At 32.8% G+C, this 19,165-nt stretch overlaps 2 protein-coding genes across 3 annotated transcripts; one reads left to right on the plus strand and one right to left on the minus strand.

Moving 5' to 3' along the window:
• Positions 1-3,707: 3,707 nt before the first annotated feature.
• Positions 3,708-8,296, minus strand: LOC118047019 (protein RETICULATA-RELATED 4, chloroplastic). Its single transcript, XM_035056157.2, has 9 exons — positions 7,863-8,296; positions 7,544-7,759; positions 6,979-7,047; positions 6,360-6,491; positions 6,220-6,273; positions 6,095-6,139; positions 4,683-4,822; positions 4,098-4,223; positions 3,708-4,015 (listed from the first exon to the last, which is right to left on the minus strand). Exons 1-9 carry the CDS (start codon positions 8,178-8,180, stop codon positions 3,967-3,969), a joined length of 1,149 nt encoding a protein of 382 aa, XP_034912048.1. The 5' UTR covers positions 8,181-8,296; the 3' UTR covers positions 3,708-3,966.
• A 6,335-nt stretch (positions 8,297-14,631) lies between these two features.
• On the plus strand, positions 14,632-19,163 carry LOC118047021 (large ribosomal subunit protein uL1c). 2 transcript variants are annotated; one of them, XM_035056158.2, is made up of 7 exons: positions 14,632-15,145; positions 15,550-15,783; positions 15,891-15,945; positions 17,809-17,936; positions 18,193-18,276; positions 18,575-18,700; positions 18,820-19,163. In XM_035056158.2, the coding sequence occupies exons 1-7, from the start codon at positions 14,789-14,791 to the stop codon at positions 18,955-18,957; spliced, it is 1,122 nt and encodes a 373-aa protein (XP_034912049.1). In that variant the 5' UTR covers positions 14,632-14,788; the 3' UTR covers positions 18,958-19,163. The 2 variants fall into 2 exon arrangements, with proteins under 2 accessions (XP_034912049.1, XP_034912050.1); XM_035056159.2 differs by having other exon boundaries at positions 14,638-15,145; positions 15,604-15,783.
• Positions 19,164-19,165: the final 2 nt, after the last annotated feature.

The following is a 19,165-nucleotide window of genomic DNA, read 5'->3' on the forward strand; positions in this document are numbered from 1 at the left end:
ATTGCCATTATTTGTTATTGTTACTGGATCTGCAAATACAATTATTTTAGATTTTTTATTTTACTGAGATAAAAATTTTCTATTGAAATATATATTGTTTGTTTTAACGAGTACAATTTTTTTAACTAAAATTATTTTTTATTAAGAAAATATTACATGATTGTAAAAGAAAGATAATAAAAAATTCAAAATAGAAATATGTGTGATTAAAAACTAAAACAATTATAAATATAATAAAATTATGTTCAAAACATATTTAAAAATAAAAAAAACAATTTTAATTGAAAGATTTATTATTAGTATTGTTATTTCAATATCATAATTGAAAAAAATTATTAAAATTATATATATATATATATATAAGAACATTATCAGAACTGAAAAGTAAGGGGAATTAGTAATTTTTTTCATGAGGGGCAAAATAAAATAAAAAAAGATATAGTAAAGGGCCAGGCCCATTAAAGAAAATACCACGACACCTTTGCTTGAACTTATAACTTTAAAATTGCCTTGAACGCTAACCACGGAAATAAAACACACCAATTAATATATTTGAATTAAAACAACGAACAAATATATTAAAATTGTTGTTAAAACGACTTTCAATTTTTTAGTTTTCAATATAATAACTAGCTACTCCATTGGTCGAATGAAATTTTTTTAATATAAAAAATCATAAAAAAAAAAAACCCAAAGACTCAAGTTATTGATTCAATTAATAATTTAAATAATATGATTAAAAAAATACAACAGTAAATGAACAAGCAAAAAATTAATAATAATAAGTTCAATCAAGAAATTTAATTCCCAACCAATTTAATTTAAAAGGACGAAATTATGAAATAAAATCAATTTGAAAAACTTGTCAAGAAAAAAAAAGTAATAAAAAGAACAAATATCAAATTTGAAAGAAAAAAAAATCATAGGAGAATGAAATTGAAGAAACAAAACAACCTAAAAAATGACCACAAACAGAATAACTAGCAATAAAAAGAATGAGAACTAAATTTAAAATATTAAAAAAATAAAAAGGAGGTTAAATTAATTTTTTTATACATATAATTTTTATAGCTTATTCAAAATAATAATAATAAAAAAAAAAACATGGAGTAAACGTGAAGGTGAAATAGACTGCAAGAGCTCATCTGATTTTTTTTAAAGGACTAGTGTGAAATTCAAAGTGAGAAAAGAGGAAAAAAAACAATTATTGTTGCCAAGCCTGATGTATGTCAAGGGTACATCCCGTCTCATTGCATTGAGGATGCCCAAACCTCTTAAACACCGTCTCAAAAAGCAATATTTAGTGGTTGAACAACCCTACATGCACCACCCAAATGGCATGGGGGTTATCCACATCCGAACATATCAACAATTTTTTTTAAAATATATATTTTTATAAATGTAACTTATAATAATGCCCCTGAGTAACCTTGAAATTTACAATAAAACTAGTGTAAAATGAAAAAAAAAACCTTATGAGAATAATGTTGGTTTTGTTTTCAAAGACGTCAAAGTAATTATACTAATTTCAAAATTTAAAATACAAAAGATCTTACAAGAACCTGAAACATTGCTTACACTTGATTTTCTCTTCAGTCAAGATGATTTTTCACTGTTTGTTTATCACTTTATGCTTGAGATTGTTTACTTACTTCTGTATGTTGACGACATGGTCCTTACTGACAACAATTCTTTTATGATTCATACTTTTATTACTCAGCTTTCCAAATAATTTTTCATGAAAGATTTGGGTGATCTTCATTGTTTTCTTCGTGTTAAGGTTCAAATTAACGAGAAGGGTATGTTTCTTAGTGAAACGAAGTATGCTTTTGATCTCTTGTAGCGAGCTTCCATGACTGATGTCAAACCTATTTCTACACCCTTTGTAGTTGGTCAACATCTGTCAGTCGAACGTAAGTTGTTTTCTGACCCTACTCTGTTTCGGTTACTAATTGGTACTCTTCAATACTTTACCATCACCAAGTCAGATTTATCCTTTTCTGTTAATTTTATTTGTCAATTTATACATATTCCAACTAAGAATCATTTTTGTGCTCTCAAACATATTTTGCGCTATGTTACAGGCATCGTTTATCATGGACTTCTACTTCATAAATAGCCCACTCATGATCTTATTGCCTATTTTGATACGGACTGGGCTGGTTGTCCTAATACACATCGTTCTACCACTGGTTATGCTATCTTTTTTTTTGCGCCAATTTAATTTCTTGATCCTTTAAAAAACAAAGCACCGTCTCCCATTCAAGTGCAGAAGCCGAATATCGCTCTTTAGTTGTTGTCACTGTCGATATTGCATGGCTTGTTCAACTACTTCGGGACCTTCGTGTTACACTATCTATTTCACCTAGAATTCTTTGTGACAATCAAAGTGCAATTTTTATGGCAATCAATCTGGTTACTCATCCTCGAACCAAACATATTGCAATTGACTATCACTTTATACATGAGGTTGTTGCTAATGGAACTTTGAAAGTTGATTTTGTTCCTCCACAACTGCAACTCGTTGATACGTTAACCAAAGGCATCCCCACTCCTCAATTTTATCTCTTTCAAAGCAAGCTCAATGTTATCTCTTTTGCCACGCTCACCTTGAAGAGCGGTGATAGGGGAGAATCAAATGATTCTCCATAATATGCGTTGTATTCCTGTTTTGTTACTGTAATATCTACACACCTGAATGTGTAGATGATATTACTTGATTATTGGCAAGGTTGTCAAAAATATTTTTTTTACACGACACGAAATATATAATATAAACTCGGATTGTAAACTCGAATTGTAAAATCACAAGAAAAATATTTTAACTAATTATATATTGACAATTTCAGTCAAGTAGTAAATAATAATATAATACAATTAAAATAAAAGTGAAATAAACAATACAAATATCTAAATACCTTAAAATACATAATTCAAATAAAAATTCATACATGGTTTAAATAACTTAAAAATACAAAAAGAAAAAAAAATAAGATTGCAAAACTATTTTTTATTGATAGAGTTTTAAAACATTTTCTAGAGGATAGGTCTTGAAACACCCTACAGACAACTAGTGAGATGATATAACATTCTAAGGTATATCACCAACTTAAAAAAAAATTAACAGAAACCACTATAGTGAACTCGTGACAACGAGAACAAAAACGTACAAAATGACATCAATTTAATCTCATGCCACCTTACCTTTCATCTTTTTTATATTAGTAACAAGTCTTATAAATAATGTCCAAATATCCCACCAAGCAAGACATGTATTTTAAGTTCTCTCTGAGTCTTTATCGTCTCTCTTTGTAGTTAACAAATGATTAGTCTAAAACATAATATTTCTCTCTATATAAGTATTCCTATCTCTTATTTTACTCCTTTTATTTATCACCATCTACCTCTATCTTCTCATAGTTTGGATCCTCCGATCATGCCTTCCCGGTCTAAAATACAATATAAGGCTTTCCCATACCCAAGATCCTTTAATGTTGATGTTAGTCCGCTAAGATTGAAAATTTGAGATTTGAGCAATGGAGAAAGGAACGATTAGGAAATGAAAATTATGTAGTGGAGTATTAGGAGGATCGGACAAAGAGATAGTATTTTGATCGAGTTTGACCGATTTCGAGTTTTAACCTGATTTAACATGTTTTATATATATTGACTCATGAAATCATAAGATTTTAAAAATAAATTCGTGATTTTAACAACCTTGATTATTTGTATTCTAATCTTTCCTATTATATAGGATCACATAACCATCATTATTGTATATAATGGATAGACTTCTCCTTAACATTGCAAGGAGACTTTCAGCCATTACTCCCATCTGTCAAACTCTTTTACATAAATATTCTAAACAAAAGGTAATCAAATGGATTCACCCTCATCGTCTAATATCCATCAAGTCGTCATCGTCATCCATTGAAAGGTCGCAACCAAATTTACCACCCCTGTACTCTACTCTCGTATCTTTTGGATTCCAACCCAGCGTGCATAGTCCACCCACCTGCAGCAGAATACTCACAATCCTTTAATAACATCTGTGGAAACACCACGAAATGGACAGGAGAGAGTTTATAATATCTTACATCAATGACCCCAAGAATGTGTTGCCAGTTCGAACGACAAAGCAGATTGCACTCAATATAACCTTTTGCTGGTGTAGCATAGGCTCCAAAACTCTCTGTTCAATAACTCCAGCAAGGATCTGGTACCTGTTAAACAAAGAATGCTATTGTTGTTAACGTTTCATGATGGCGTGCTGGCAACTCCATTCAGACAAGAGACTGCTTTACACACAGACATTTGGTGCACAGTTACTGACAAGTTGACAGATATTGATGGCTAAAACATTCGTGGTTATAGGAAAGATACTCGGTTAAGTCTTGCTCTCCTCTTCTAGTCATAAGATTCAAAATTGTATTTGGAGCACCTTCATCTAAATTAAGTTGATGAAGCCCAGTTACCTTTGAGCATACGCACACAACCTTTTCTTTTCATTGTGTGTGGGCTTAAAGTTATATTATACAAGCAACAGCAAACTTACATTTCATAGCTGCATATCTTTGCTTTCGTCCAAATTAAGATTCTTGAAGTTTAAAGATGTTGATTCGTATCATTATTAGCAGGTTAAGGCACTGTAAAAGAATTAGAATATAAATGCCAAAGATTACCTTAGGTTGCTGGAAACTGCCATATACACACCATAGGCAACACTGGTTGACAATATAGGCACGTCCTCTGCTTCTCCAGCAAAAGATTTATCAAAAGCCTTTCGTGCATTAATCAACGCATTTGTTATACCTACACCAACCTGTAAAGAGGCTGCTATCAGTCCAATGCAACCAGAACAAAATTGATGCTACCAATCACACAGCAATAACTTGATATGCAAATCATACATGAATCCACTGAGAATTAGGATGGGATTTATGGAAATTCTTGCACTTAACCAGATCATTTGAATTCAATTAATTTCTCAAGAAAATTAGAATGCAGCTCAGTTGCCGTCAGTCAAAAAAATGGAGATTCTGGAAGAACAACACACTTATAAAAACATATATTCAGATCAAATTATGAAGAGAAGAAAATATGGCCAACTAACTTGTCCTATAGGTTTCCCACCACACAGCAAGATACTTCTTTCAGCAGGACAGAGCAGTAGGTTTCCCCCATGCAGAGGAAAGTAAAAATGTAATCAATGCATGCAATACATGAATATATTCATAGATAAATGCGTGCGCACTTAGAAGTAAAACCCCCATTGGCAAGAAAATCCCAAGGAGTTCATATTGCTTGAGAGTTTCTCAATTCAATCAAGCAAATAGATATGAACTGCACTAGCAAAGCTTGGTGCATTCAAAAAAGTGCTAAACCAACATGCAGCACACACATAGGCCATAATATTTTTTGCTTGAGCTGGTCTAGTTTTAATTAACTGATCTGTTGCCTCAAACGATGATTTCCGTTCAAGATGCATTTTGTAGATACGTATGTTCATGGGCTTATCGAGTGCTACTGCTACCTTGACATCAGAATATACCAACACAGGTTCTGTCATCTGGGTAGTTCTCATGGGTATGATCTTTAATCTTAGAGGAATTGCAATAATGAACCCAATGAAATTGCATCAAATCAAATCTGAAACTATTTGTAGGGACAAGCATCTCAAAGTTCATTATGATGTTCCTGTCACCAATCTCAAACTTTGAACATTTTGCCTTTCTAATTATGAATTTGAATGTGTAATGGCACTGGCAATGCAGGATCTCCATCATCTTCAGTACTCAAAGAGTCAAACTATAAAGACATGAAATGGGCAATTGAACACCACACGAACATATCTTCAGCATGGCACAAATAAAAAGAAATGATCACTTAAAAATAGCAGGAAAAAGAAGAGTGGCTGTTTCTTCCGCTGGAATTTTATGTAATGAAAGTTTGACAAATAAAGGAAGATTTCTTCCTGCCTCCTGGTTGACGATAAGACACAACGCTCTCCATTAGCACTAAAAAAATATCAAACACCACAACTACAATGTCTAGGAACCATATCAAATTCAGATTCTGTAAGGTGATAACTTACTAGAGATGCACCGGTACCGACTGCAAATAGCTTGGCTCCATTACGCTGCAAAACAAATTAACATGATAGAAAATTTGAAATTTCCATAAAAAAGACTTGGTTTGTCTAGATGATCTGGTACATACCAGTATAGCGCCTATTCTCTGTAAAAATGAATAAGATGTTCCAGCCAAAGCCACCTGCATGCAGGATTTTGCAAGTTCACAATTGGGGAACAAGCTTTAACAGTATCAACAACAACTTGCAGACTAAAATAATAATTAACCTGGAATGCATTATCAGGACAACTGTAGAAGAACTTAGAAACTGGACCAGCACTGAGTGCAAGAGGTGGTCGAAGAGAAACAGTAGGAGCAGGAAGCCAAACGAGCATAAAATCTGCTATTATGGCCATTACCTAAAACAGGAACCATATTGAGTAAAAATATAATAAATTGTAACAGAAGAACAGGAATAGATTGTGCATGTCTTCACTGTAGAATAAAGAAGTACAGCTCTTCTTAGTTCACTTGAAGAAATAAAGCCTATCCAAGCATGGCTGGCTCTGTCTCCATGCAAAAAGGCCGAGCCAGGCTAAGGGATTTCAACTATGATTAGCTCGATTCTGACATAACATTAAATACGTCCTCTATGCACTCAGTATTAAGGTGGCCAAATAAGGTTTGCATGTCTTAGGCTAGGCCAGTAGACGAGAGTTAGGATCACTGGCACTTCTTTTCTCATGAGACCCTAGTGTTCAAGATTCTTGGACAGTTTTCCACTTAATTTTAGATGGGATAGTGTTAGTCCCTCGGTACAAGCTCAAGAGGGTAGGCAGCACTCATTTTGAACTTCCACTGATAAAAGTTTTATGGAACATGAGAAAATTACATAGACAGCCATACCACATCGGCAAAAACAAAATCCAGCTCCTTGGTGAACTTTTCTCTGCGCCGTTCCAGCTCTGCAGCGGTCTGAAGAGCAAGAAAAATTGCGAAAGATTATCCATGATCAGTGACACATACCTCACTACCTGCTAAATACCTAACAATGCTTTACAGATAGAGCTACAATGCCAATTTGGAACGTGAACAGCCTTGGTTAAAAATAATAATAAAAAAATCCCCACAAATCCAGGAGGCATGCTTATAGAACCAATTAGCATTACTGCTTGATAATCTTAATATTGTGTGGTAAGAATGTCACGTAAATTAAATGTTCTGAGAATCGTGACAAATCATCAGATGATCAGAGATTCTTAAGAAGAAAAAAAGGTCAACCCCCCTCTAGTTGACTTGCTAGTTACACATGCAACAACCAATCTAATTGATCTCACCAGCCATTGAAATTTCAACCAGCCCCTCACGAGCAACTTCCATTCTTTCTTGCCAATAGTACAGTATTAAAGAAAATGAATACACACAGTTCTAGTAGTTGATAATGAACTCTGAGATATTTAGATGTACAAACCTTGGTAAAGATCCCAACACCACACTCGATGGCAACTTTAGTCAAGAACAAATCATCAGCAAGCAACCTTTCTTTAAACCCTCCAAATTGAAGCAACCACCTAAACACTGCTGATTTCTCCAGTTCTAAGTACCTGCTAACAATCGACCCTGGCACCCTCCCTGCCTCAATTGCCGCAGCCAAGTCCTTTGGCAAGCTCTCCAACGACCTCCCCACCTAATAATGATCACCAACTGCAAATCATCAAACTCAAAACAACAAACCAAATCATATCACAAATACATCGATCTTTATATTTGTATTGTAAATGTGTACGTACCTCTGCCAATGCAAGAATGGCCTCATTCTTGTTGCGGGACCCAGCATCACCACCATCATCATTCCCACCACCTCCACCACCAGAAATCCCACCACCACCTACGCCATCGTCTCCTCCACCAGAGGAGAGAGCGATGGTTGTTCGAAATCTTTTAAAACGAGAAGTAGTTGTGGTCCGGGAAAGAGGAGTAGCAGAGGGTTTCGAAGTTGGGATGGCAACACAGAGAGAGATTCTGGCAAAGTTGTTGCTGTGATGTTGATGGTGGTAGTTCGGTGACCGAAGAGAAAAGGCGCGTGTAGAGAAGGCGGCAAACGCCATTTGAAGAGAGTTTGTGTTATTTTAGGACAGTGGAGGTAAGAAGGATCAGACTGTTAGAGTTTGGTGGTTGAGAAAGTGTTTTAGGTACTGGCTGGCGCGATGACTCTACAAATGAAAACAAAACCATACATGCAGTCTACCATGTCACTGTATGACACGCTCCTCCACAATTATGAATTTTTATTATTTTTATATTGATACTTTTTAAGAAAACAATAGCACACTAAGTTAAAGATCTTGAATATAACAATATTTGAAAAAAATTAGGAAAATAACATATTTTTACATTAAAAATACAATATATTTAAATATTAGTATTCTGGAGCACAACATATCATATAACTTAAATGTCTCTAGATCAAAAAAAAACATAACACAGTAATTTCTTCTTTTTTTAAAACAATATACTCAAGCTTTATTTTTCTAAAAAACTCACAAAACACTTATTTCCCCCCGCTGAAACACCAAGAAAATCAAATTAATCCTAATCTTTAAGTACAATTGGATGTTTTTTCTTCAAAATTGTTGTTATTACCACAACCACCCCAACCTTTTTTCTAGACCTACAAGCAAGGTAAATATACTATATTGTTATAAATTTATGTTTAATTTAGTTAAAATAAAATAATTGTTTATGATGGATTTAGGGTTTAAGGTGAATTTAAAAGTTTGTTGAATTAATGATAAATTAGCTATGAATATCATCAATAAAAGTTGATTTGATATAGTTGAACATGAAAATAAGTTAAATTAAATATGAATCAATTATTTCAATTAATTATGTGTTGTGTTTAATTTTGGATAAGTTGTGGAACTAAGAATCTTGTGCGGATTGTTAGAATTAGCTAATAATGTAATTAACTATACTTGATGATTTAATGAAACAAGGCATGAAGGTGTTAGAGTTACGATGAATTACACAGTGCATTGAATTGTTAATAAGATGAGTAATTTTATATTTTTCTTTCAATTATATTAATTTGCTACTATTTTGGGTTTGATTTAATGCAATTAAGCATGAAAATATCAATTAAATTTGGTACCATGAATTATGTTTAATTTTGATCAAGTATGCTTTTGCATTAATTTTTGAAAATTTGATTGAATTTGCAACGAATTTTTCCAATTGAGGTTTGGGTAATGGAAATTAGTTAAAAATATATCTGATTAACCATAATCTGATTTTTTTTTAATAGGATATCTTATGATATATTTATTTTTATATCATTGTGGTGACACTATTGTTTATTATGTGAACAATAGTATAACGTATAATGACATGAGTAATTTGTTGTTAAATGGTAATTTAGGCATGTCATGTGCAGAAATGAAAGAAATTATTTGTTATGAACTTTGGTGAAATTATAATGATATTAATGTTGAAATAACTTAGATTTAAATTGGTAAACACCTATTATCCTCTATCAATTATGTATAATAACAGTTTTAAGACAATGATTAATTTTTTCTTCCAAAGTAGTTTGAACATGATGATATTATATGTGAATAGTTGACTAAAATTTATGTTTATTTCAACTTCTTCTGGTCCTTCAAAATCAATTAGTATAGGTAAAAAAAGTTTATTATTAGATAATTTGCTGTAAAAAAAGTTTATTATGTTTGATAATTTGTTTGTTAATTAACACAAATTTGACTATTCCGAGCCTATTGATAATGAAGATGATGAGACATTACAACAAAATATGACAATAAATATTGATGTTGATGTTGTCAACGATGATGATGGTAAAATGATACCTCTTGTTCCTGAATTTGAATATGTTTTTAGATCTAGTTTTGTTATTTATCATGTTTGGGCACTTAGTCATAAACATATGCCATGAGAGTTTGATTTGGAGGCTAGACAAACATTCTACAGTAAAAATAAATTGGTTAATGCAGTTAAACGGTGACACATTACACATTCAGTTAATTATTAAGTCCAACGATCGAACTCTATATTTGTTCAATTATAATGTGTGCAAACACCTAAATATAAATGATATTTGTGTAGGGGATATTATAAAATGTTAGATTCATTTTAGATAACAAAGTTAAAAGGTCTACACATGTGTTTCGATCTTTTTTCAAAAAGACCAAAATCAGTTTAATGCAAATTTTATTAATGTTGCTATATCAACCCTTATTGTGGATAATCTTTCAATGACTATCACAAGCATACATGATAAAATAAAATTGCATTACAAGTATAAAATATCATATGACAACGCATGAGTTGCAAAATAGGAAGTGTTTGAGCATTTTTTTAGTTCACAAGACAAGTCTTTTAAAAAATTACCTAGGTTGGTTTTGGTAGTAAATGAATCAAATCCTGGAATAGTTGTTGATTAGATATATAAAAGAAATTTTGATGATAGTACAATGGTTTCGGGGAGAGTTTTTTGGTCACTTGAACCTTGAATTAAAGGTTTTAAGTGCTGTAGACCACTTATCAGTGTTGGTGGCACATATTTATATGGGCAATCTAATAGGAAGTTATTGATTGTGGTTGTTTTTTATGCAAATAATGAGATATTCCCTTTGATTTTTGCAATTATTAATGAAAACAATAATTATAATTGGAGATATTTTTTCTTTATTTATAGAGATACATTATCGGTAATAAAACAAGTATATGTATAATATCATATAAACATAGAGGCATAAAGAATGGAATAACAAAAATTTAGCGTGAACCTATAAGATAACATCAATATTATACCCCGGATTTTATTAACAACTTCAATCATAAATTCAAAAACCCATTTATGAAAAAAGATTTGATATGGATGTGTTATGAACATTCAATGTGCAAATTTGATTTGTGATATAAAATAAAGTGCAAGTTGGATCCATCATATCAAGAATGGCTTGAGAGAGAACAAAAAGAAAAATAAGCTTTATGTTATGATATCGGTCACCGGTATGGTAATATGACAATTAATCTTTCAAAATCATTTGATCATGTTTTGAAAGGTGCTTATGCAATGCATGTCCCAACTCTAGTGCAATTGATATTTTACAAGTATAATAGTTATTGGGTTAAGTAAAGACACAAAACTAATGATTTTATTTAACATGGAATAATTTGGCCTTTGACAATTCAAATTGAATTGACAATGAACAAGGATAGAACAAGAAATCATACTGTAATGTTGTTCGACTCTGAGCAACATGTTTTCTAGGTCAATACCTTTATTAAATCATGTGTTGTAAAAGAAGTCAGACGGGTAGTCAAATTATATGATAAAACAACATATGATAAATGACATGCATTCCAATATTTATTTTTCTTGGATTCGAGGGAACCCTACCCCCCGAAAAGCGCACTTTATGGGCCCAAGTGAGTTAGTAAAACCCCGGCTGTCTCAGACTCTTACAAGAGGTGCACGCCTCAACTCGAACTCGAGACCTGCTGTGCAGATCTTAAGCTCTTTGCCATCACGCCATGTCCCTTGGGGACTTTAATATTCATGTTCACATGTTCTTTTATATTGTGTCAAGAATCACTTAAACTTTATATAGTTTGTTGGTAATTATTACATAATTTAGAACTACGGATCAACATATGACATGCCATTCTGTTCATTACCATATGAGTTAGAATTGAGTGATTACTTTAAACCTCGAGTTCAAACAGACTCATCTAGATGGAATTCCAGACGTGGTCAACGAATGTCTGCTCGTTCGCATAACAAGATAGATGCAAGAGAAGGTTATACACATTATAGATGTGGCATATATAATGACACAAACCATAAAAGAAAAACATGTTTTAATCGAGAACGTATGTATGACAAAACATATATTTGTTATGATATATTATGATATTTGATAGAGCATATTAAATTAATTTAATTTAACATCAAACATGGATACTATTATATAGAATGTCGTGCACTCGAGGTGGCAAATTGTCTCCTTATTCTGAGCATTCACATTAAGACGATGATATTCCCAAAAAGCATAACAATGACATCCACGAAGAGCATAACTATAATCATGAAGAGTATGCATCACAGTACATGTCTACCAAAACCATTGGCACTTATGTCTTGCGATTATATGATAGACATCGACTGGAGGATGTTTTCATAGGCATTATTTAATTTTAATATATTTTTAATTTATTTAACATTAAAGGTATTATATATTCATATACTTATATTTTAAATTGTTATGCACGATGAGACTATGATTTATTATTATACACATAGGCGAACAAGACTACATGAACGAGTTCAATCATATGTGTTACAAACATGTTTTTTACACGTTAATTGTTTAGAACACATCAAGATTGACCACAATATAATCCATATATTGATTGAGTGATGAAGATGTGAGACACACACATTTCATCTTAGGCATGAGAAGATAACACCAATATTACAAAACGTGACAATTTTACTTGGATTGTCTATTAATGGACGAGAAGTCACATCTACTAGTGTTCATAATTGGATTGTGTTATACAAGTGATCATTTACATTGATAACCCTTCCTTCTAAATTGAAAGGGGTATCATATGTCTTAAATGGATTGAGAAATAATTTACGATACTACTAGATGATGCTAACGATTAGTTCTTGTGAAGGTACCAATTAATTATTATGATTTGAATTTGTTGATTATTTATTAAGTTTGCATTAATTATTATGATAATTTTAATGTGTTATGTAGGTATGCTGAGCATATATACTGTATTTTTTTGGTAATGTATTATTCATAAACCTCATAGGGAGATACATGCTTTTTAATTTATTTGATGTTACGAGATGATTTTGAAATCATATATATATATATATATATATATATATGGAGAATTTAAAATATTAATTTACATTTTAAATGTTTATTGTTAACACAAAATAAAAAAAAATCACAATTATAGTCTCAATAGCATCTTCATGTGAGTCGGCCTTAAATACCTAGACTGGTCCATAATTGTGTAGACTATCATAAGATAATAATTGTATGTATTTATACATTCTAATTGTAACTTTAAAAAAATACTAGTAAACTCAAATATTTATAATGCTAGGTGGCGTGCTAGTAAAGTATTTGATAATAATTTAACATATGTGTTGACATTTTATCGGAGTGAGGTAGATAGATAACATGCTATCTATATACTTTTTGAACCATTTGTTAAATAAAAAGTTTAACATCACTGAATTATTATTGTTTAATATTTAGGAAACTTATACTTTAGAAGTCATGTGGATGCTTTATTCAGATGAAAGATTAACAGTTGGTATAAAAGTACACATAGGTCCTCAATCTTTTAAAATAACGTAATTTATATAATTTAGGTTCCTTTAAATTTCAACAAATCAGTTTTGGTATAAAAGTTTATTTATATATTTTTCAATTCCTAGTTACAGAAAAGAGAGAGACAGAGGTTGCTAGATTTTAGTCATGAGTGAAAAATTCATATATTTCAACAAATCAGTTTTGATATAAAAGTTTATTTATACATTCATGCCATTTTTTACCACTAAAATATTTTTTCTTGGTTTCCACATGTTCTATAAGATGAAAAGACTTAATGGTGGTTGTTTAAAGTCAATGTTTTTTTTTTTTTATAAAAAAAACATATATAAGGCGAGGAAGCCAAAACTATTCTGGTTTGATTTTAGATTTTTGGACTATTTTTTGTGTATTTTAAGTTGATGAACTAGTTTGTAAGTATTCTAAAGGTGTTTATGTAGTGTTTTTGGGTTGAAATGATTGAAAAATTAGGTTTTTTAAACAAAAAAAGCACTATCCAGATTTTTCATGCACCATAACGGTGAAGGGAATCTAGGCATATATACGACACGTCGTCTGTCTTAGTAGGTGACTTTTTACCTACTATTTTTTTTTTAAAAAATAAAGACAGATAATAGGTTGTTTGCCTCTTTAAAAAAGTTATGAAAAATAAAACCAAGTTCAAGCTCGCAGGTTCAAGCTTAAAGGCTCACCTACATGCATGGGCTCTTTATTACAATAGCCCAGACATTTTGGGCCATGAGCTTGCAAGCCATAACTTTTTTTTTTTTGCTCTTTGTTTTAATATATATTTTGGTTTATTATAAATTTAAAAGAGAAAAAATTATTAAACCTGAATTACATATTTAACGAATTAAGACACGAATAATAAGAATGTTTTTCTTCTTCTTCCAATATTGCATTTTTTAATTGATATATTTTCTTGATATGTTTTTTTTTTAATTCTTTTTAAACATATATTATTTTATTAATAGCTTTTTTTGTGATTTTTTTATTATTTATTTAACTTTTGTTGGATAGAGATTTTTTTAATGGTATTTTTTAAATTTAATTTTTAAAATATTATTTGATTATTTTAAAAATTAAATTAAAAAGTTGTTTTAAAAAAACACGACCACAAGAACAAACATTCATGAAAATAGTGTTTGTAGTCGTGGTATTTGGAGCCCTGCACACCACAGAAATAGCCTGCGATCCACACCAGACCTTGAAAACTTTTTTATCTTTAGTTTAACTTCAAGAAGTATAGAGACAGTGGAGTAGATAAGCATATAGAGAGCTCCACTTCCCAAGGAGAGAGGAAGGCACGGATTTAAAACAAAACCAAAACAACAATGGCAACGGCAGCTTGTACTACGACGACATCATCCCTCATGCTAACGTACGCCGCCTCCACAGTTCATCCACAAGACCTAACCCCTTCTCTCCTTTCTTTCAAGACCAAAACTCTCTCTCTCTACCCACTGGTTTCAGAGAGAAAATCGAGCAATTGGGTCAAGTTTTATGCTCAGACAGAGGCAAAGTCTAGACCTTGCAGAGTGGTTGTGGCTGCTACTTTGGCTGCAGAGGCAGAGGTGGGCGAGGAGGTTGAAGAGACGGAGGGAGAAGAAGGAGGTGGCGTGGCAACTGCTATACTTATTCCTCCCAAGCCCAAGAAAGGCAAGGCTGCATTGCCTCTAAAGAGAGACAGAGTATGTGTGTTCTTTTTGCTTCTCTCTCTATAATGACTTTTGGGGGTTGAGGTTGATTTGATGTGTGGGTTCTGATTCTTTTGAACTTTGGTCCAACAATTTAGGGGATTATATGCTTAAAGGAGACTTTTTTGGCAGAGAGATTGAGATTACTTGATGCTTTTATTCTTTGATTTGATGAAGGGATGATGAACGTTTTAGTACTATTTTCAAGGATCTCTATTCCCTTCAATGCTTAAGGAGTGATTGGTTATCGAGGAAGTGAGAGCGGTGTTTTTTGCTGGGTTTAGCTTCTACTGAATTTTAGTCCAATAAACTGTTTAATAGAGCAGGCAGAGTCTGACAATTCTCTTGGTTTGAGTTTTGAGTTGCACTTTTTTTTTTTTTTTTTTTCATTTTTCAAGATTATTATACAGTTGCAAGAATTCAACTTTCTGTCCTTTTATTGGAAATGCCAGACAAGGTCTAAGAGATTCTTGGAAATTCAAAAATTGAGGGAAATAAAAAAGGAGTATGACCTGGGTACAGCAATATCTTTGCTAAAGAAAACAGCAAGCACGAAGTTTGTGGAAAGTGCTGAAGCTCATTTTCGTCTGAACATTGATCCCAAATATAATGACCAACAGCTGCGAGCAACAGTGAGTTATCACTTTCATGTTTATAAAAAGTTATATACATGGCTTAATCAACTATTGCAGCGGCATTAAAGTTTCCTTTAATTTTTTTTCTGTTTCTCCTTGCATAGGTAAATTTGCCCAAGGGAACAGGACAGACTGTTAAAGTGGCAGTCCTTACTCAAGGTAATTGCTCTATTCAATTTTCAGACTTGACCAGATATAAAGTTGTGTATTTAGAAAGCAAGCTGTCAGTGTTAATCAGTTTCAGTTCAGTATCTTCTGATCGGTGGAAAAAATGGACATTGAGGAGACTTTGTACAGACAAAAAATCAGTTCATGTGGATTGGCCGTGTCTCGCAGAGGACAATCTGAATCACCAACTCCCATAATGATAGACATAGACATAATGAGGGACCTTGCCAAGATATTTCTGTTGTGGTATCATAGCATCCCATTTGAGTTCATTATAGGCTAAAAGTTGTTCCAATTATTTATTGGCAATTGATCGAGAAAGCCATCATGACTTTCATGTTTGACTGGGCTAAAGAATTCATATATGAAGCCTGTGGATTGTGATGCACAACTGTACTGTTGTTATTGAGAGCTGGTAGCTGTATCTATAGGGTTCAAATACATGCCAATGTCCCAAGAAAAAGTGCCGTGCTCAAACATGTTTGACCTTTGAGTTATTGTTATTCTTCTCAGGTACAAACTCGAAGATAAGCATAGGAGTTAGGTGTGATTAAGAAAATGATTGGATGGTAGTGTTAGATTCCTGTTCTGTTTCCTTTCTTTCTTTTGAGGTAATCTGGTGATTGAGATGGTTGTGTTGCAGCAGTGCCATTTTTATGTGAAATTTTGCAGTCTAGTATCTTTTGAGGATTTTTTGGTTGCGTACTCTTCCAAATAAAAAGCCTGGAAACTTGGATTTAAATGTTTATTGAGTTGGGGAGAGGTGGTTTCAGGAGGTTCTAATGGAGAATTTGCCTCACTGGGAATTTTGTTGAATGGTTTGCTTGGTGATTGGTTTTTGGAGAGGTTTTTCCCTGGCCATTATGATCTCTTGCCTTTGCGCACGAATCGATAGCACTTTGGATTTTGTTTGCTTTTCTAGAATTTTTACTTTCTACTTTTATTGGTTTGATGGTTTCATGATTTTGAAAAAAGAAGAAATGTTGCACAACTCATCTGGCAATATATCTTCCCTAGGTTCTAGTGGAGCTTTTGCTTCACTGGGAATTTTGTTGGATGGTTTGCTTGGTGATTGGTTTTTTGGTGGTTGTTCCTTGGCCATTATGATGTCTTGCCTGGGTTCACAAATCATGATAGCACACTGGATTTTGTTTGCTTTTCTAGATTTTTTTCTTTCTTTCATACTTAATGGTTTGATGGTTTCATGATTTTGAAAGAAGAAAAGTTGCAAAACTCACTTAGCAAGAAGTCTTCCTTAGGAATGCTGTCAGGATTATAAATGTTTCTTTGTCTATTCAGGTGGTTTTGTTTGGTATTGATATTAGACTTTCTTAATCTAAGATGCTGAGGTTCTTACAAGTAAATGCCTCGCATGCTATTTAAAAATAAAACTTGAGTGTTGAGTCCATGTCTCGAATGGAAGAAAGAGATTTGAGGGATGATTTCTGGAGCTCGTAGTCTTTGGAGAGAGAAGATAGTTCAGAATTTGCAATATCTTCCATGCTGTGAAAGCATTGAACATTTTGAATTTCTGGAATTTGTAACATGGAGTTTCAGATGTTCCAACTGTTGTGTTGACTATTGATTATCTCAGGATTCTGCTTTTTGTTGATTCTTATACCATCTGTCCCTTGAACATACCATCTCTGTCCCTCTCTTTTTTCTCTACTGTGGAAAACAAGCATTAATGTTTCTCATGTCTGCCAAAAACTAGCTCGCTTTTCCTTGTCTCGTATGTTCATCCAGAATAAGTCTTGATGATCATAGATTTTGCTAAATTAATATTGTTAGATCTCTGTTACAGCTATACCCCAAAAAATAATCTTGATATCATAAATGTGGGGAGATTTGCAGGTGAAAAGTTCGATGAAGCAAAAAATGCAGGAGCAGATTTGGTTGGTGGTGAGGACCTGATACAACAAATAAAAGGAGGATATATGGAGTTTGATAAATTAATTGCATCTCCGGATATGATGCCTAAGGTGTTACTCTGCTATCTTTTTGTTTGATATTTTAATGGCATCCATGCCTGTGAACTGAATTCATAAATTTGAAACTTTTTTTAAACGTCACAGGGAATAGTAAATTTGAAACATTAGCTATTTTATATCCTTCCTATTTTAATTGCATTTTCTTATGCATTTGTTTGAGTGTGTGGAATGAGAATTTTTCATTTTGAAGAGCTTGTTTCTTTTGTTGAGCAGAGCTTTACTTGTATCTGTTTGTTTGGTGCATCAGGTTGCCAGCTTAGGTAAGATTCTAGGACCACGAGGACTCATGCCAAACCCAAAAGCTGGTACTGTTACAACCGACATACCTCAGGTAACGGTCTCGTCCCCCAAATTGGATCTATCATTCTCTCAACCTTCAAAGAGTTTTTTCTTAACATCCCTTTAGCGTGTAATTGGACATATAAGCTTACCAAATGCAACAAAAATATAAAAAGTAGTGCGCACTCTTATCACCATTGCTAGAGTTAAGCATGTACCAACAGACAAGGGTAGAACTGCATGCTTTGAGTGAATGTATCTCAGTATATACAAATTTTAGTAACAAAGATGATGTGGATGCTACCAATTAGTATCTTGCTAATGAAATGGATTGATCAAATGCATTTCAGGCAATAGCTGAATTCAAAAAGGGAAAAGTTGAGTACAGAGCAGATAAAACTGGGATTGTTCACATACCATTCGGAAAAGCTGACTTCTCAGAAGAAGACCTCCTTGCAAACTTGCTAGCTGCAGTAGTATGTTTCAAAATTGACCCCCCTTTCACCTTATACATGTACATTTCATTTTCTTCTTTTTTTGCCAAGATGGTTTGCATGGCAATGACTTGTTTATCATCTGCTGTCATAATTTGCAGAAATCAGTTGAAGCAAACAAGCCATCAGGTGCAAAGGGAGTGTACTGGAAAAGCGCGCATATATGCTCATCAATGGGGCCTTCCATTCGGTTAAATACAAGGGAGATGCTCGACTACAAGCTTCCATCGAATGCTTGAATGCAACTAACACCTGTAAATGATATTAAGGATCTCTTTCTGAGCTTGCCAATGTTCAGTAAAGGTAGGTAAGGTAGGATGAAGAGAGGTGACCTTGAATGTTGCTTTTGGAGGAAATTGTATTACATATTGCATGGTCGTCCTCTGCAGACTCGGAAAATCTTGTATGACAATGATGATCAATATCATTACATTTAGTTATCATCCG

This window comes from Populus alba, chromosome 1, assembly GCF_005239225.2.
Source record: "Populus alba chromosome 1, ASM523922v2, whole genome shotgun sequence".
Lineage (NCBI taxonomy): Eukaryota > Viridiplantae > Streptophyta > Magnoliopsida > Malpighiales > Salicaceae > Populus > Populus alba.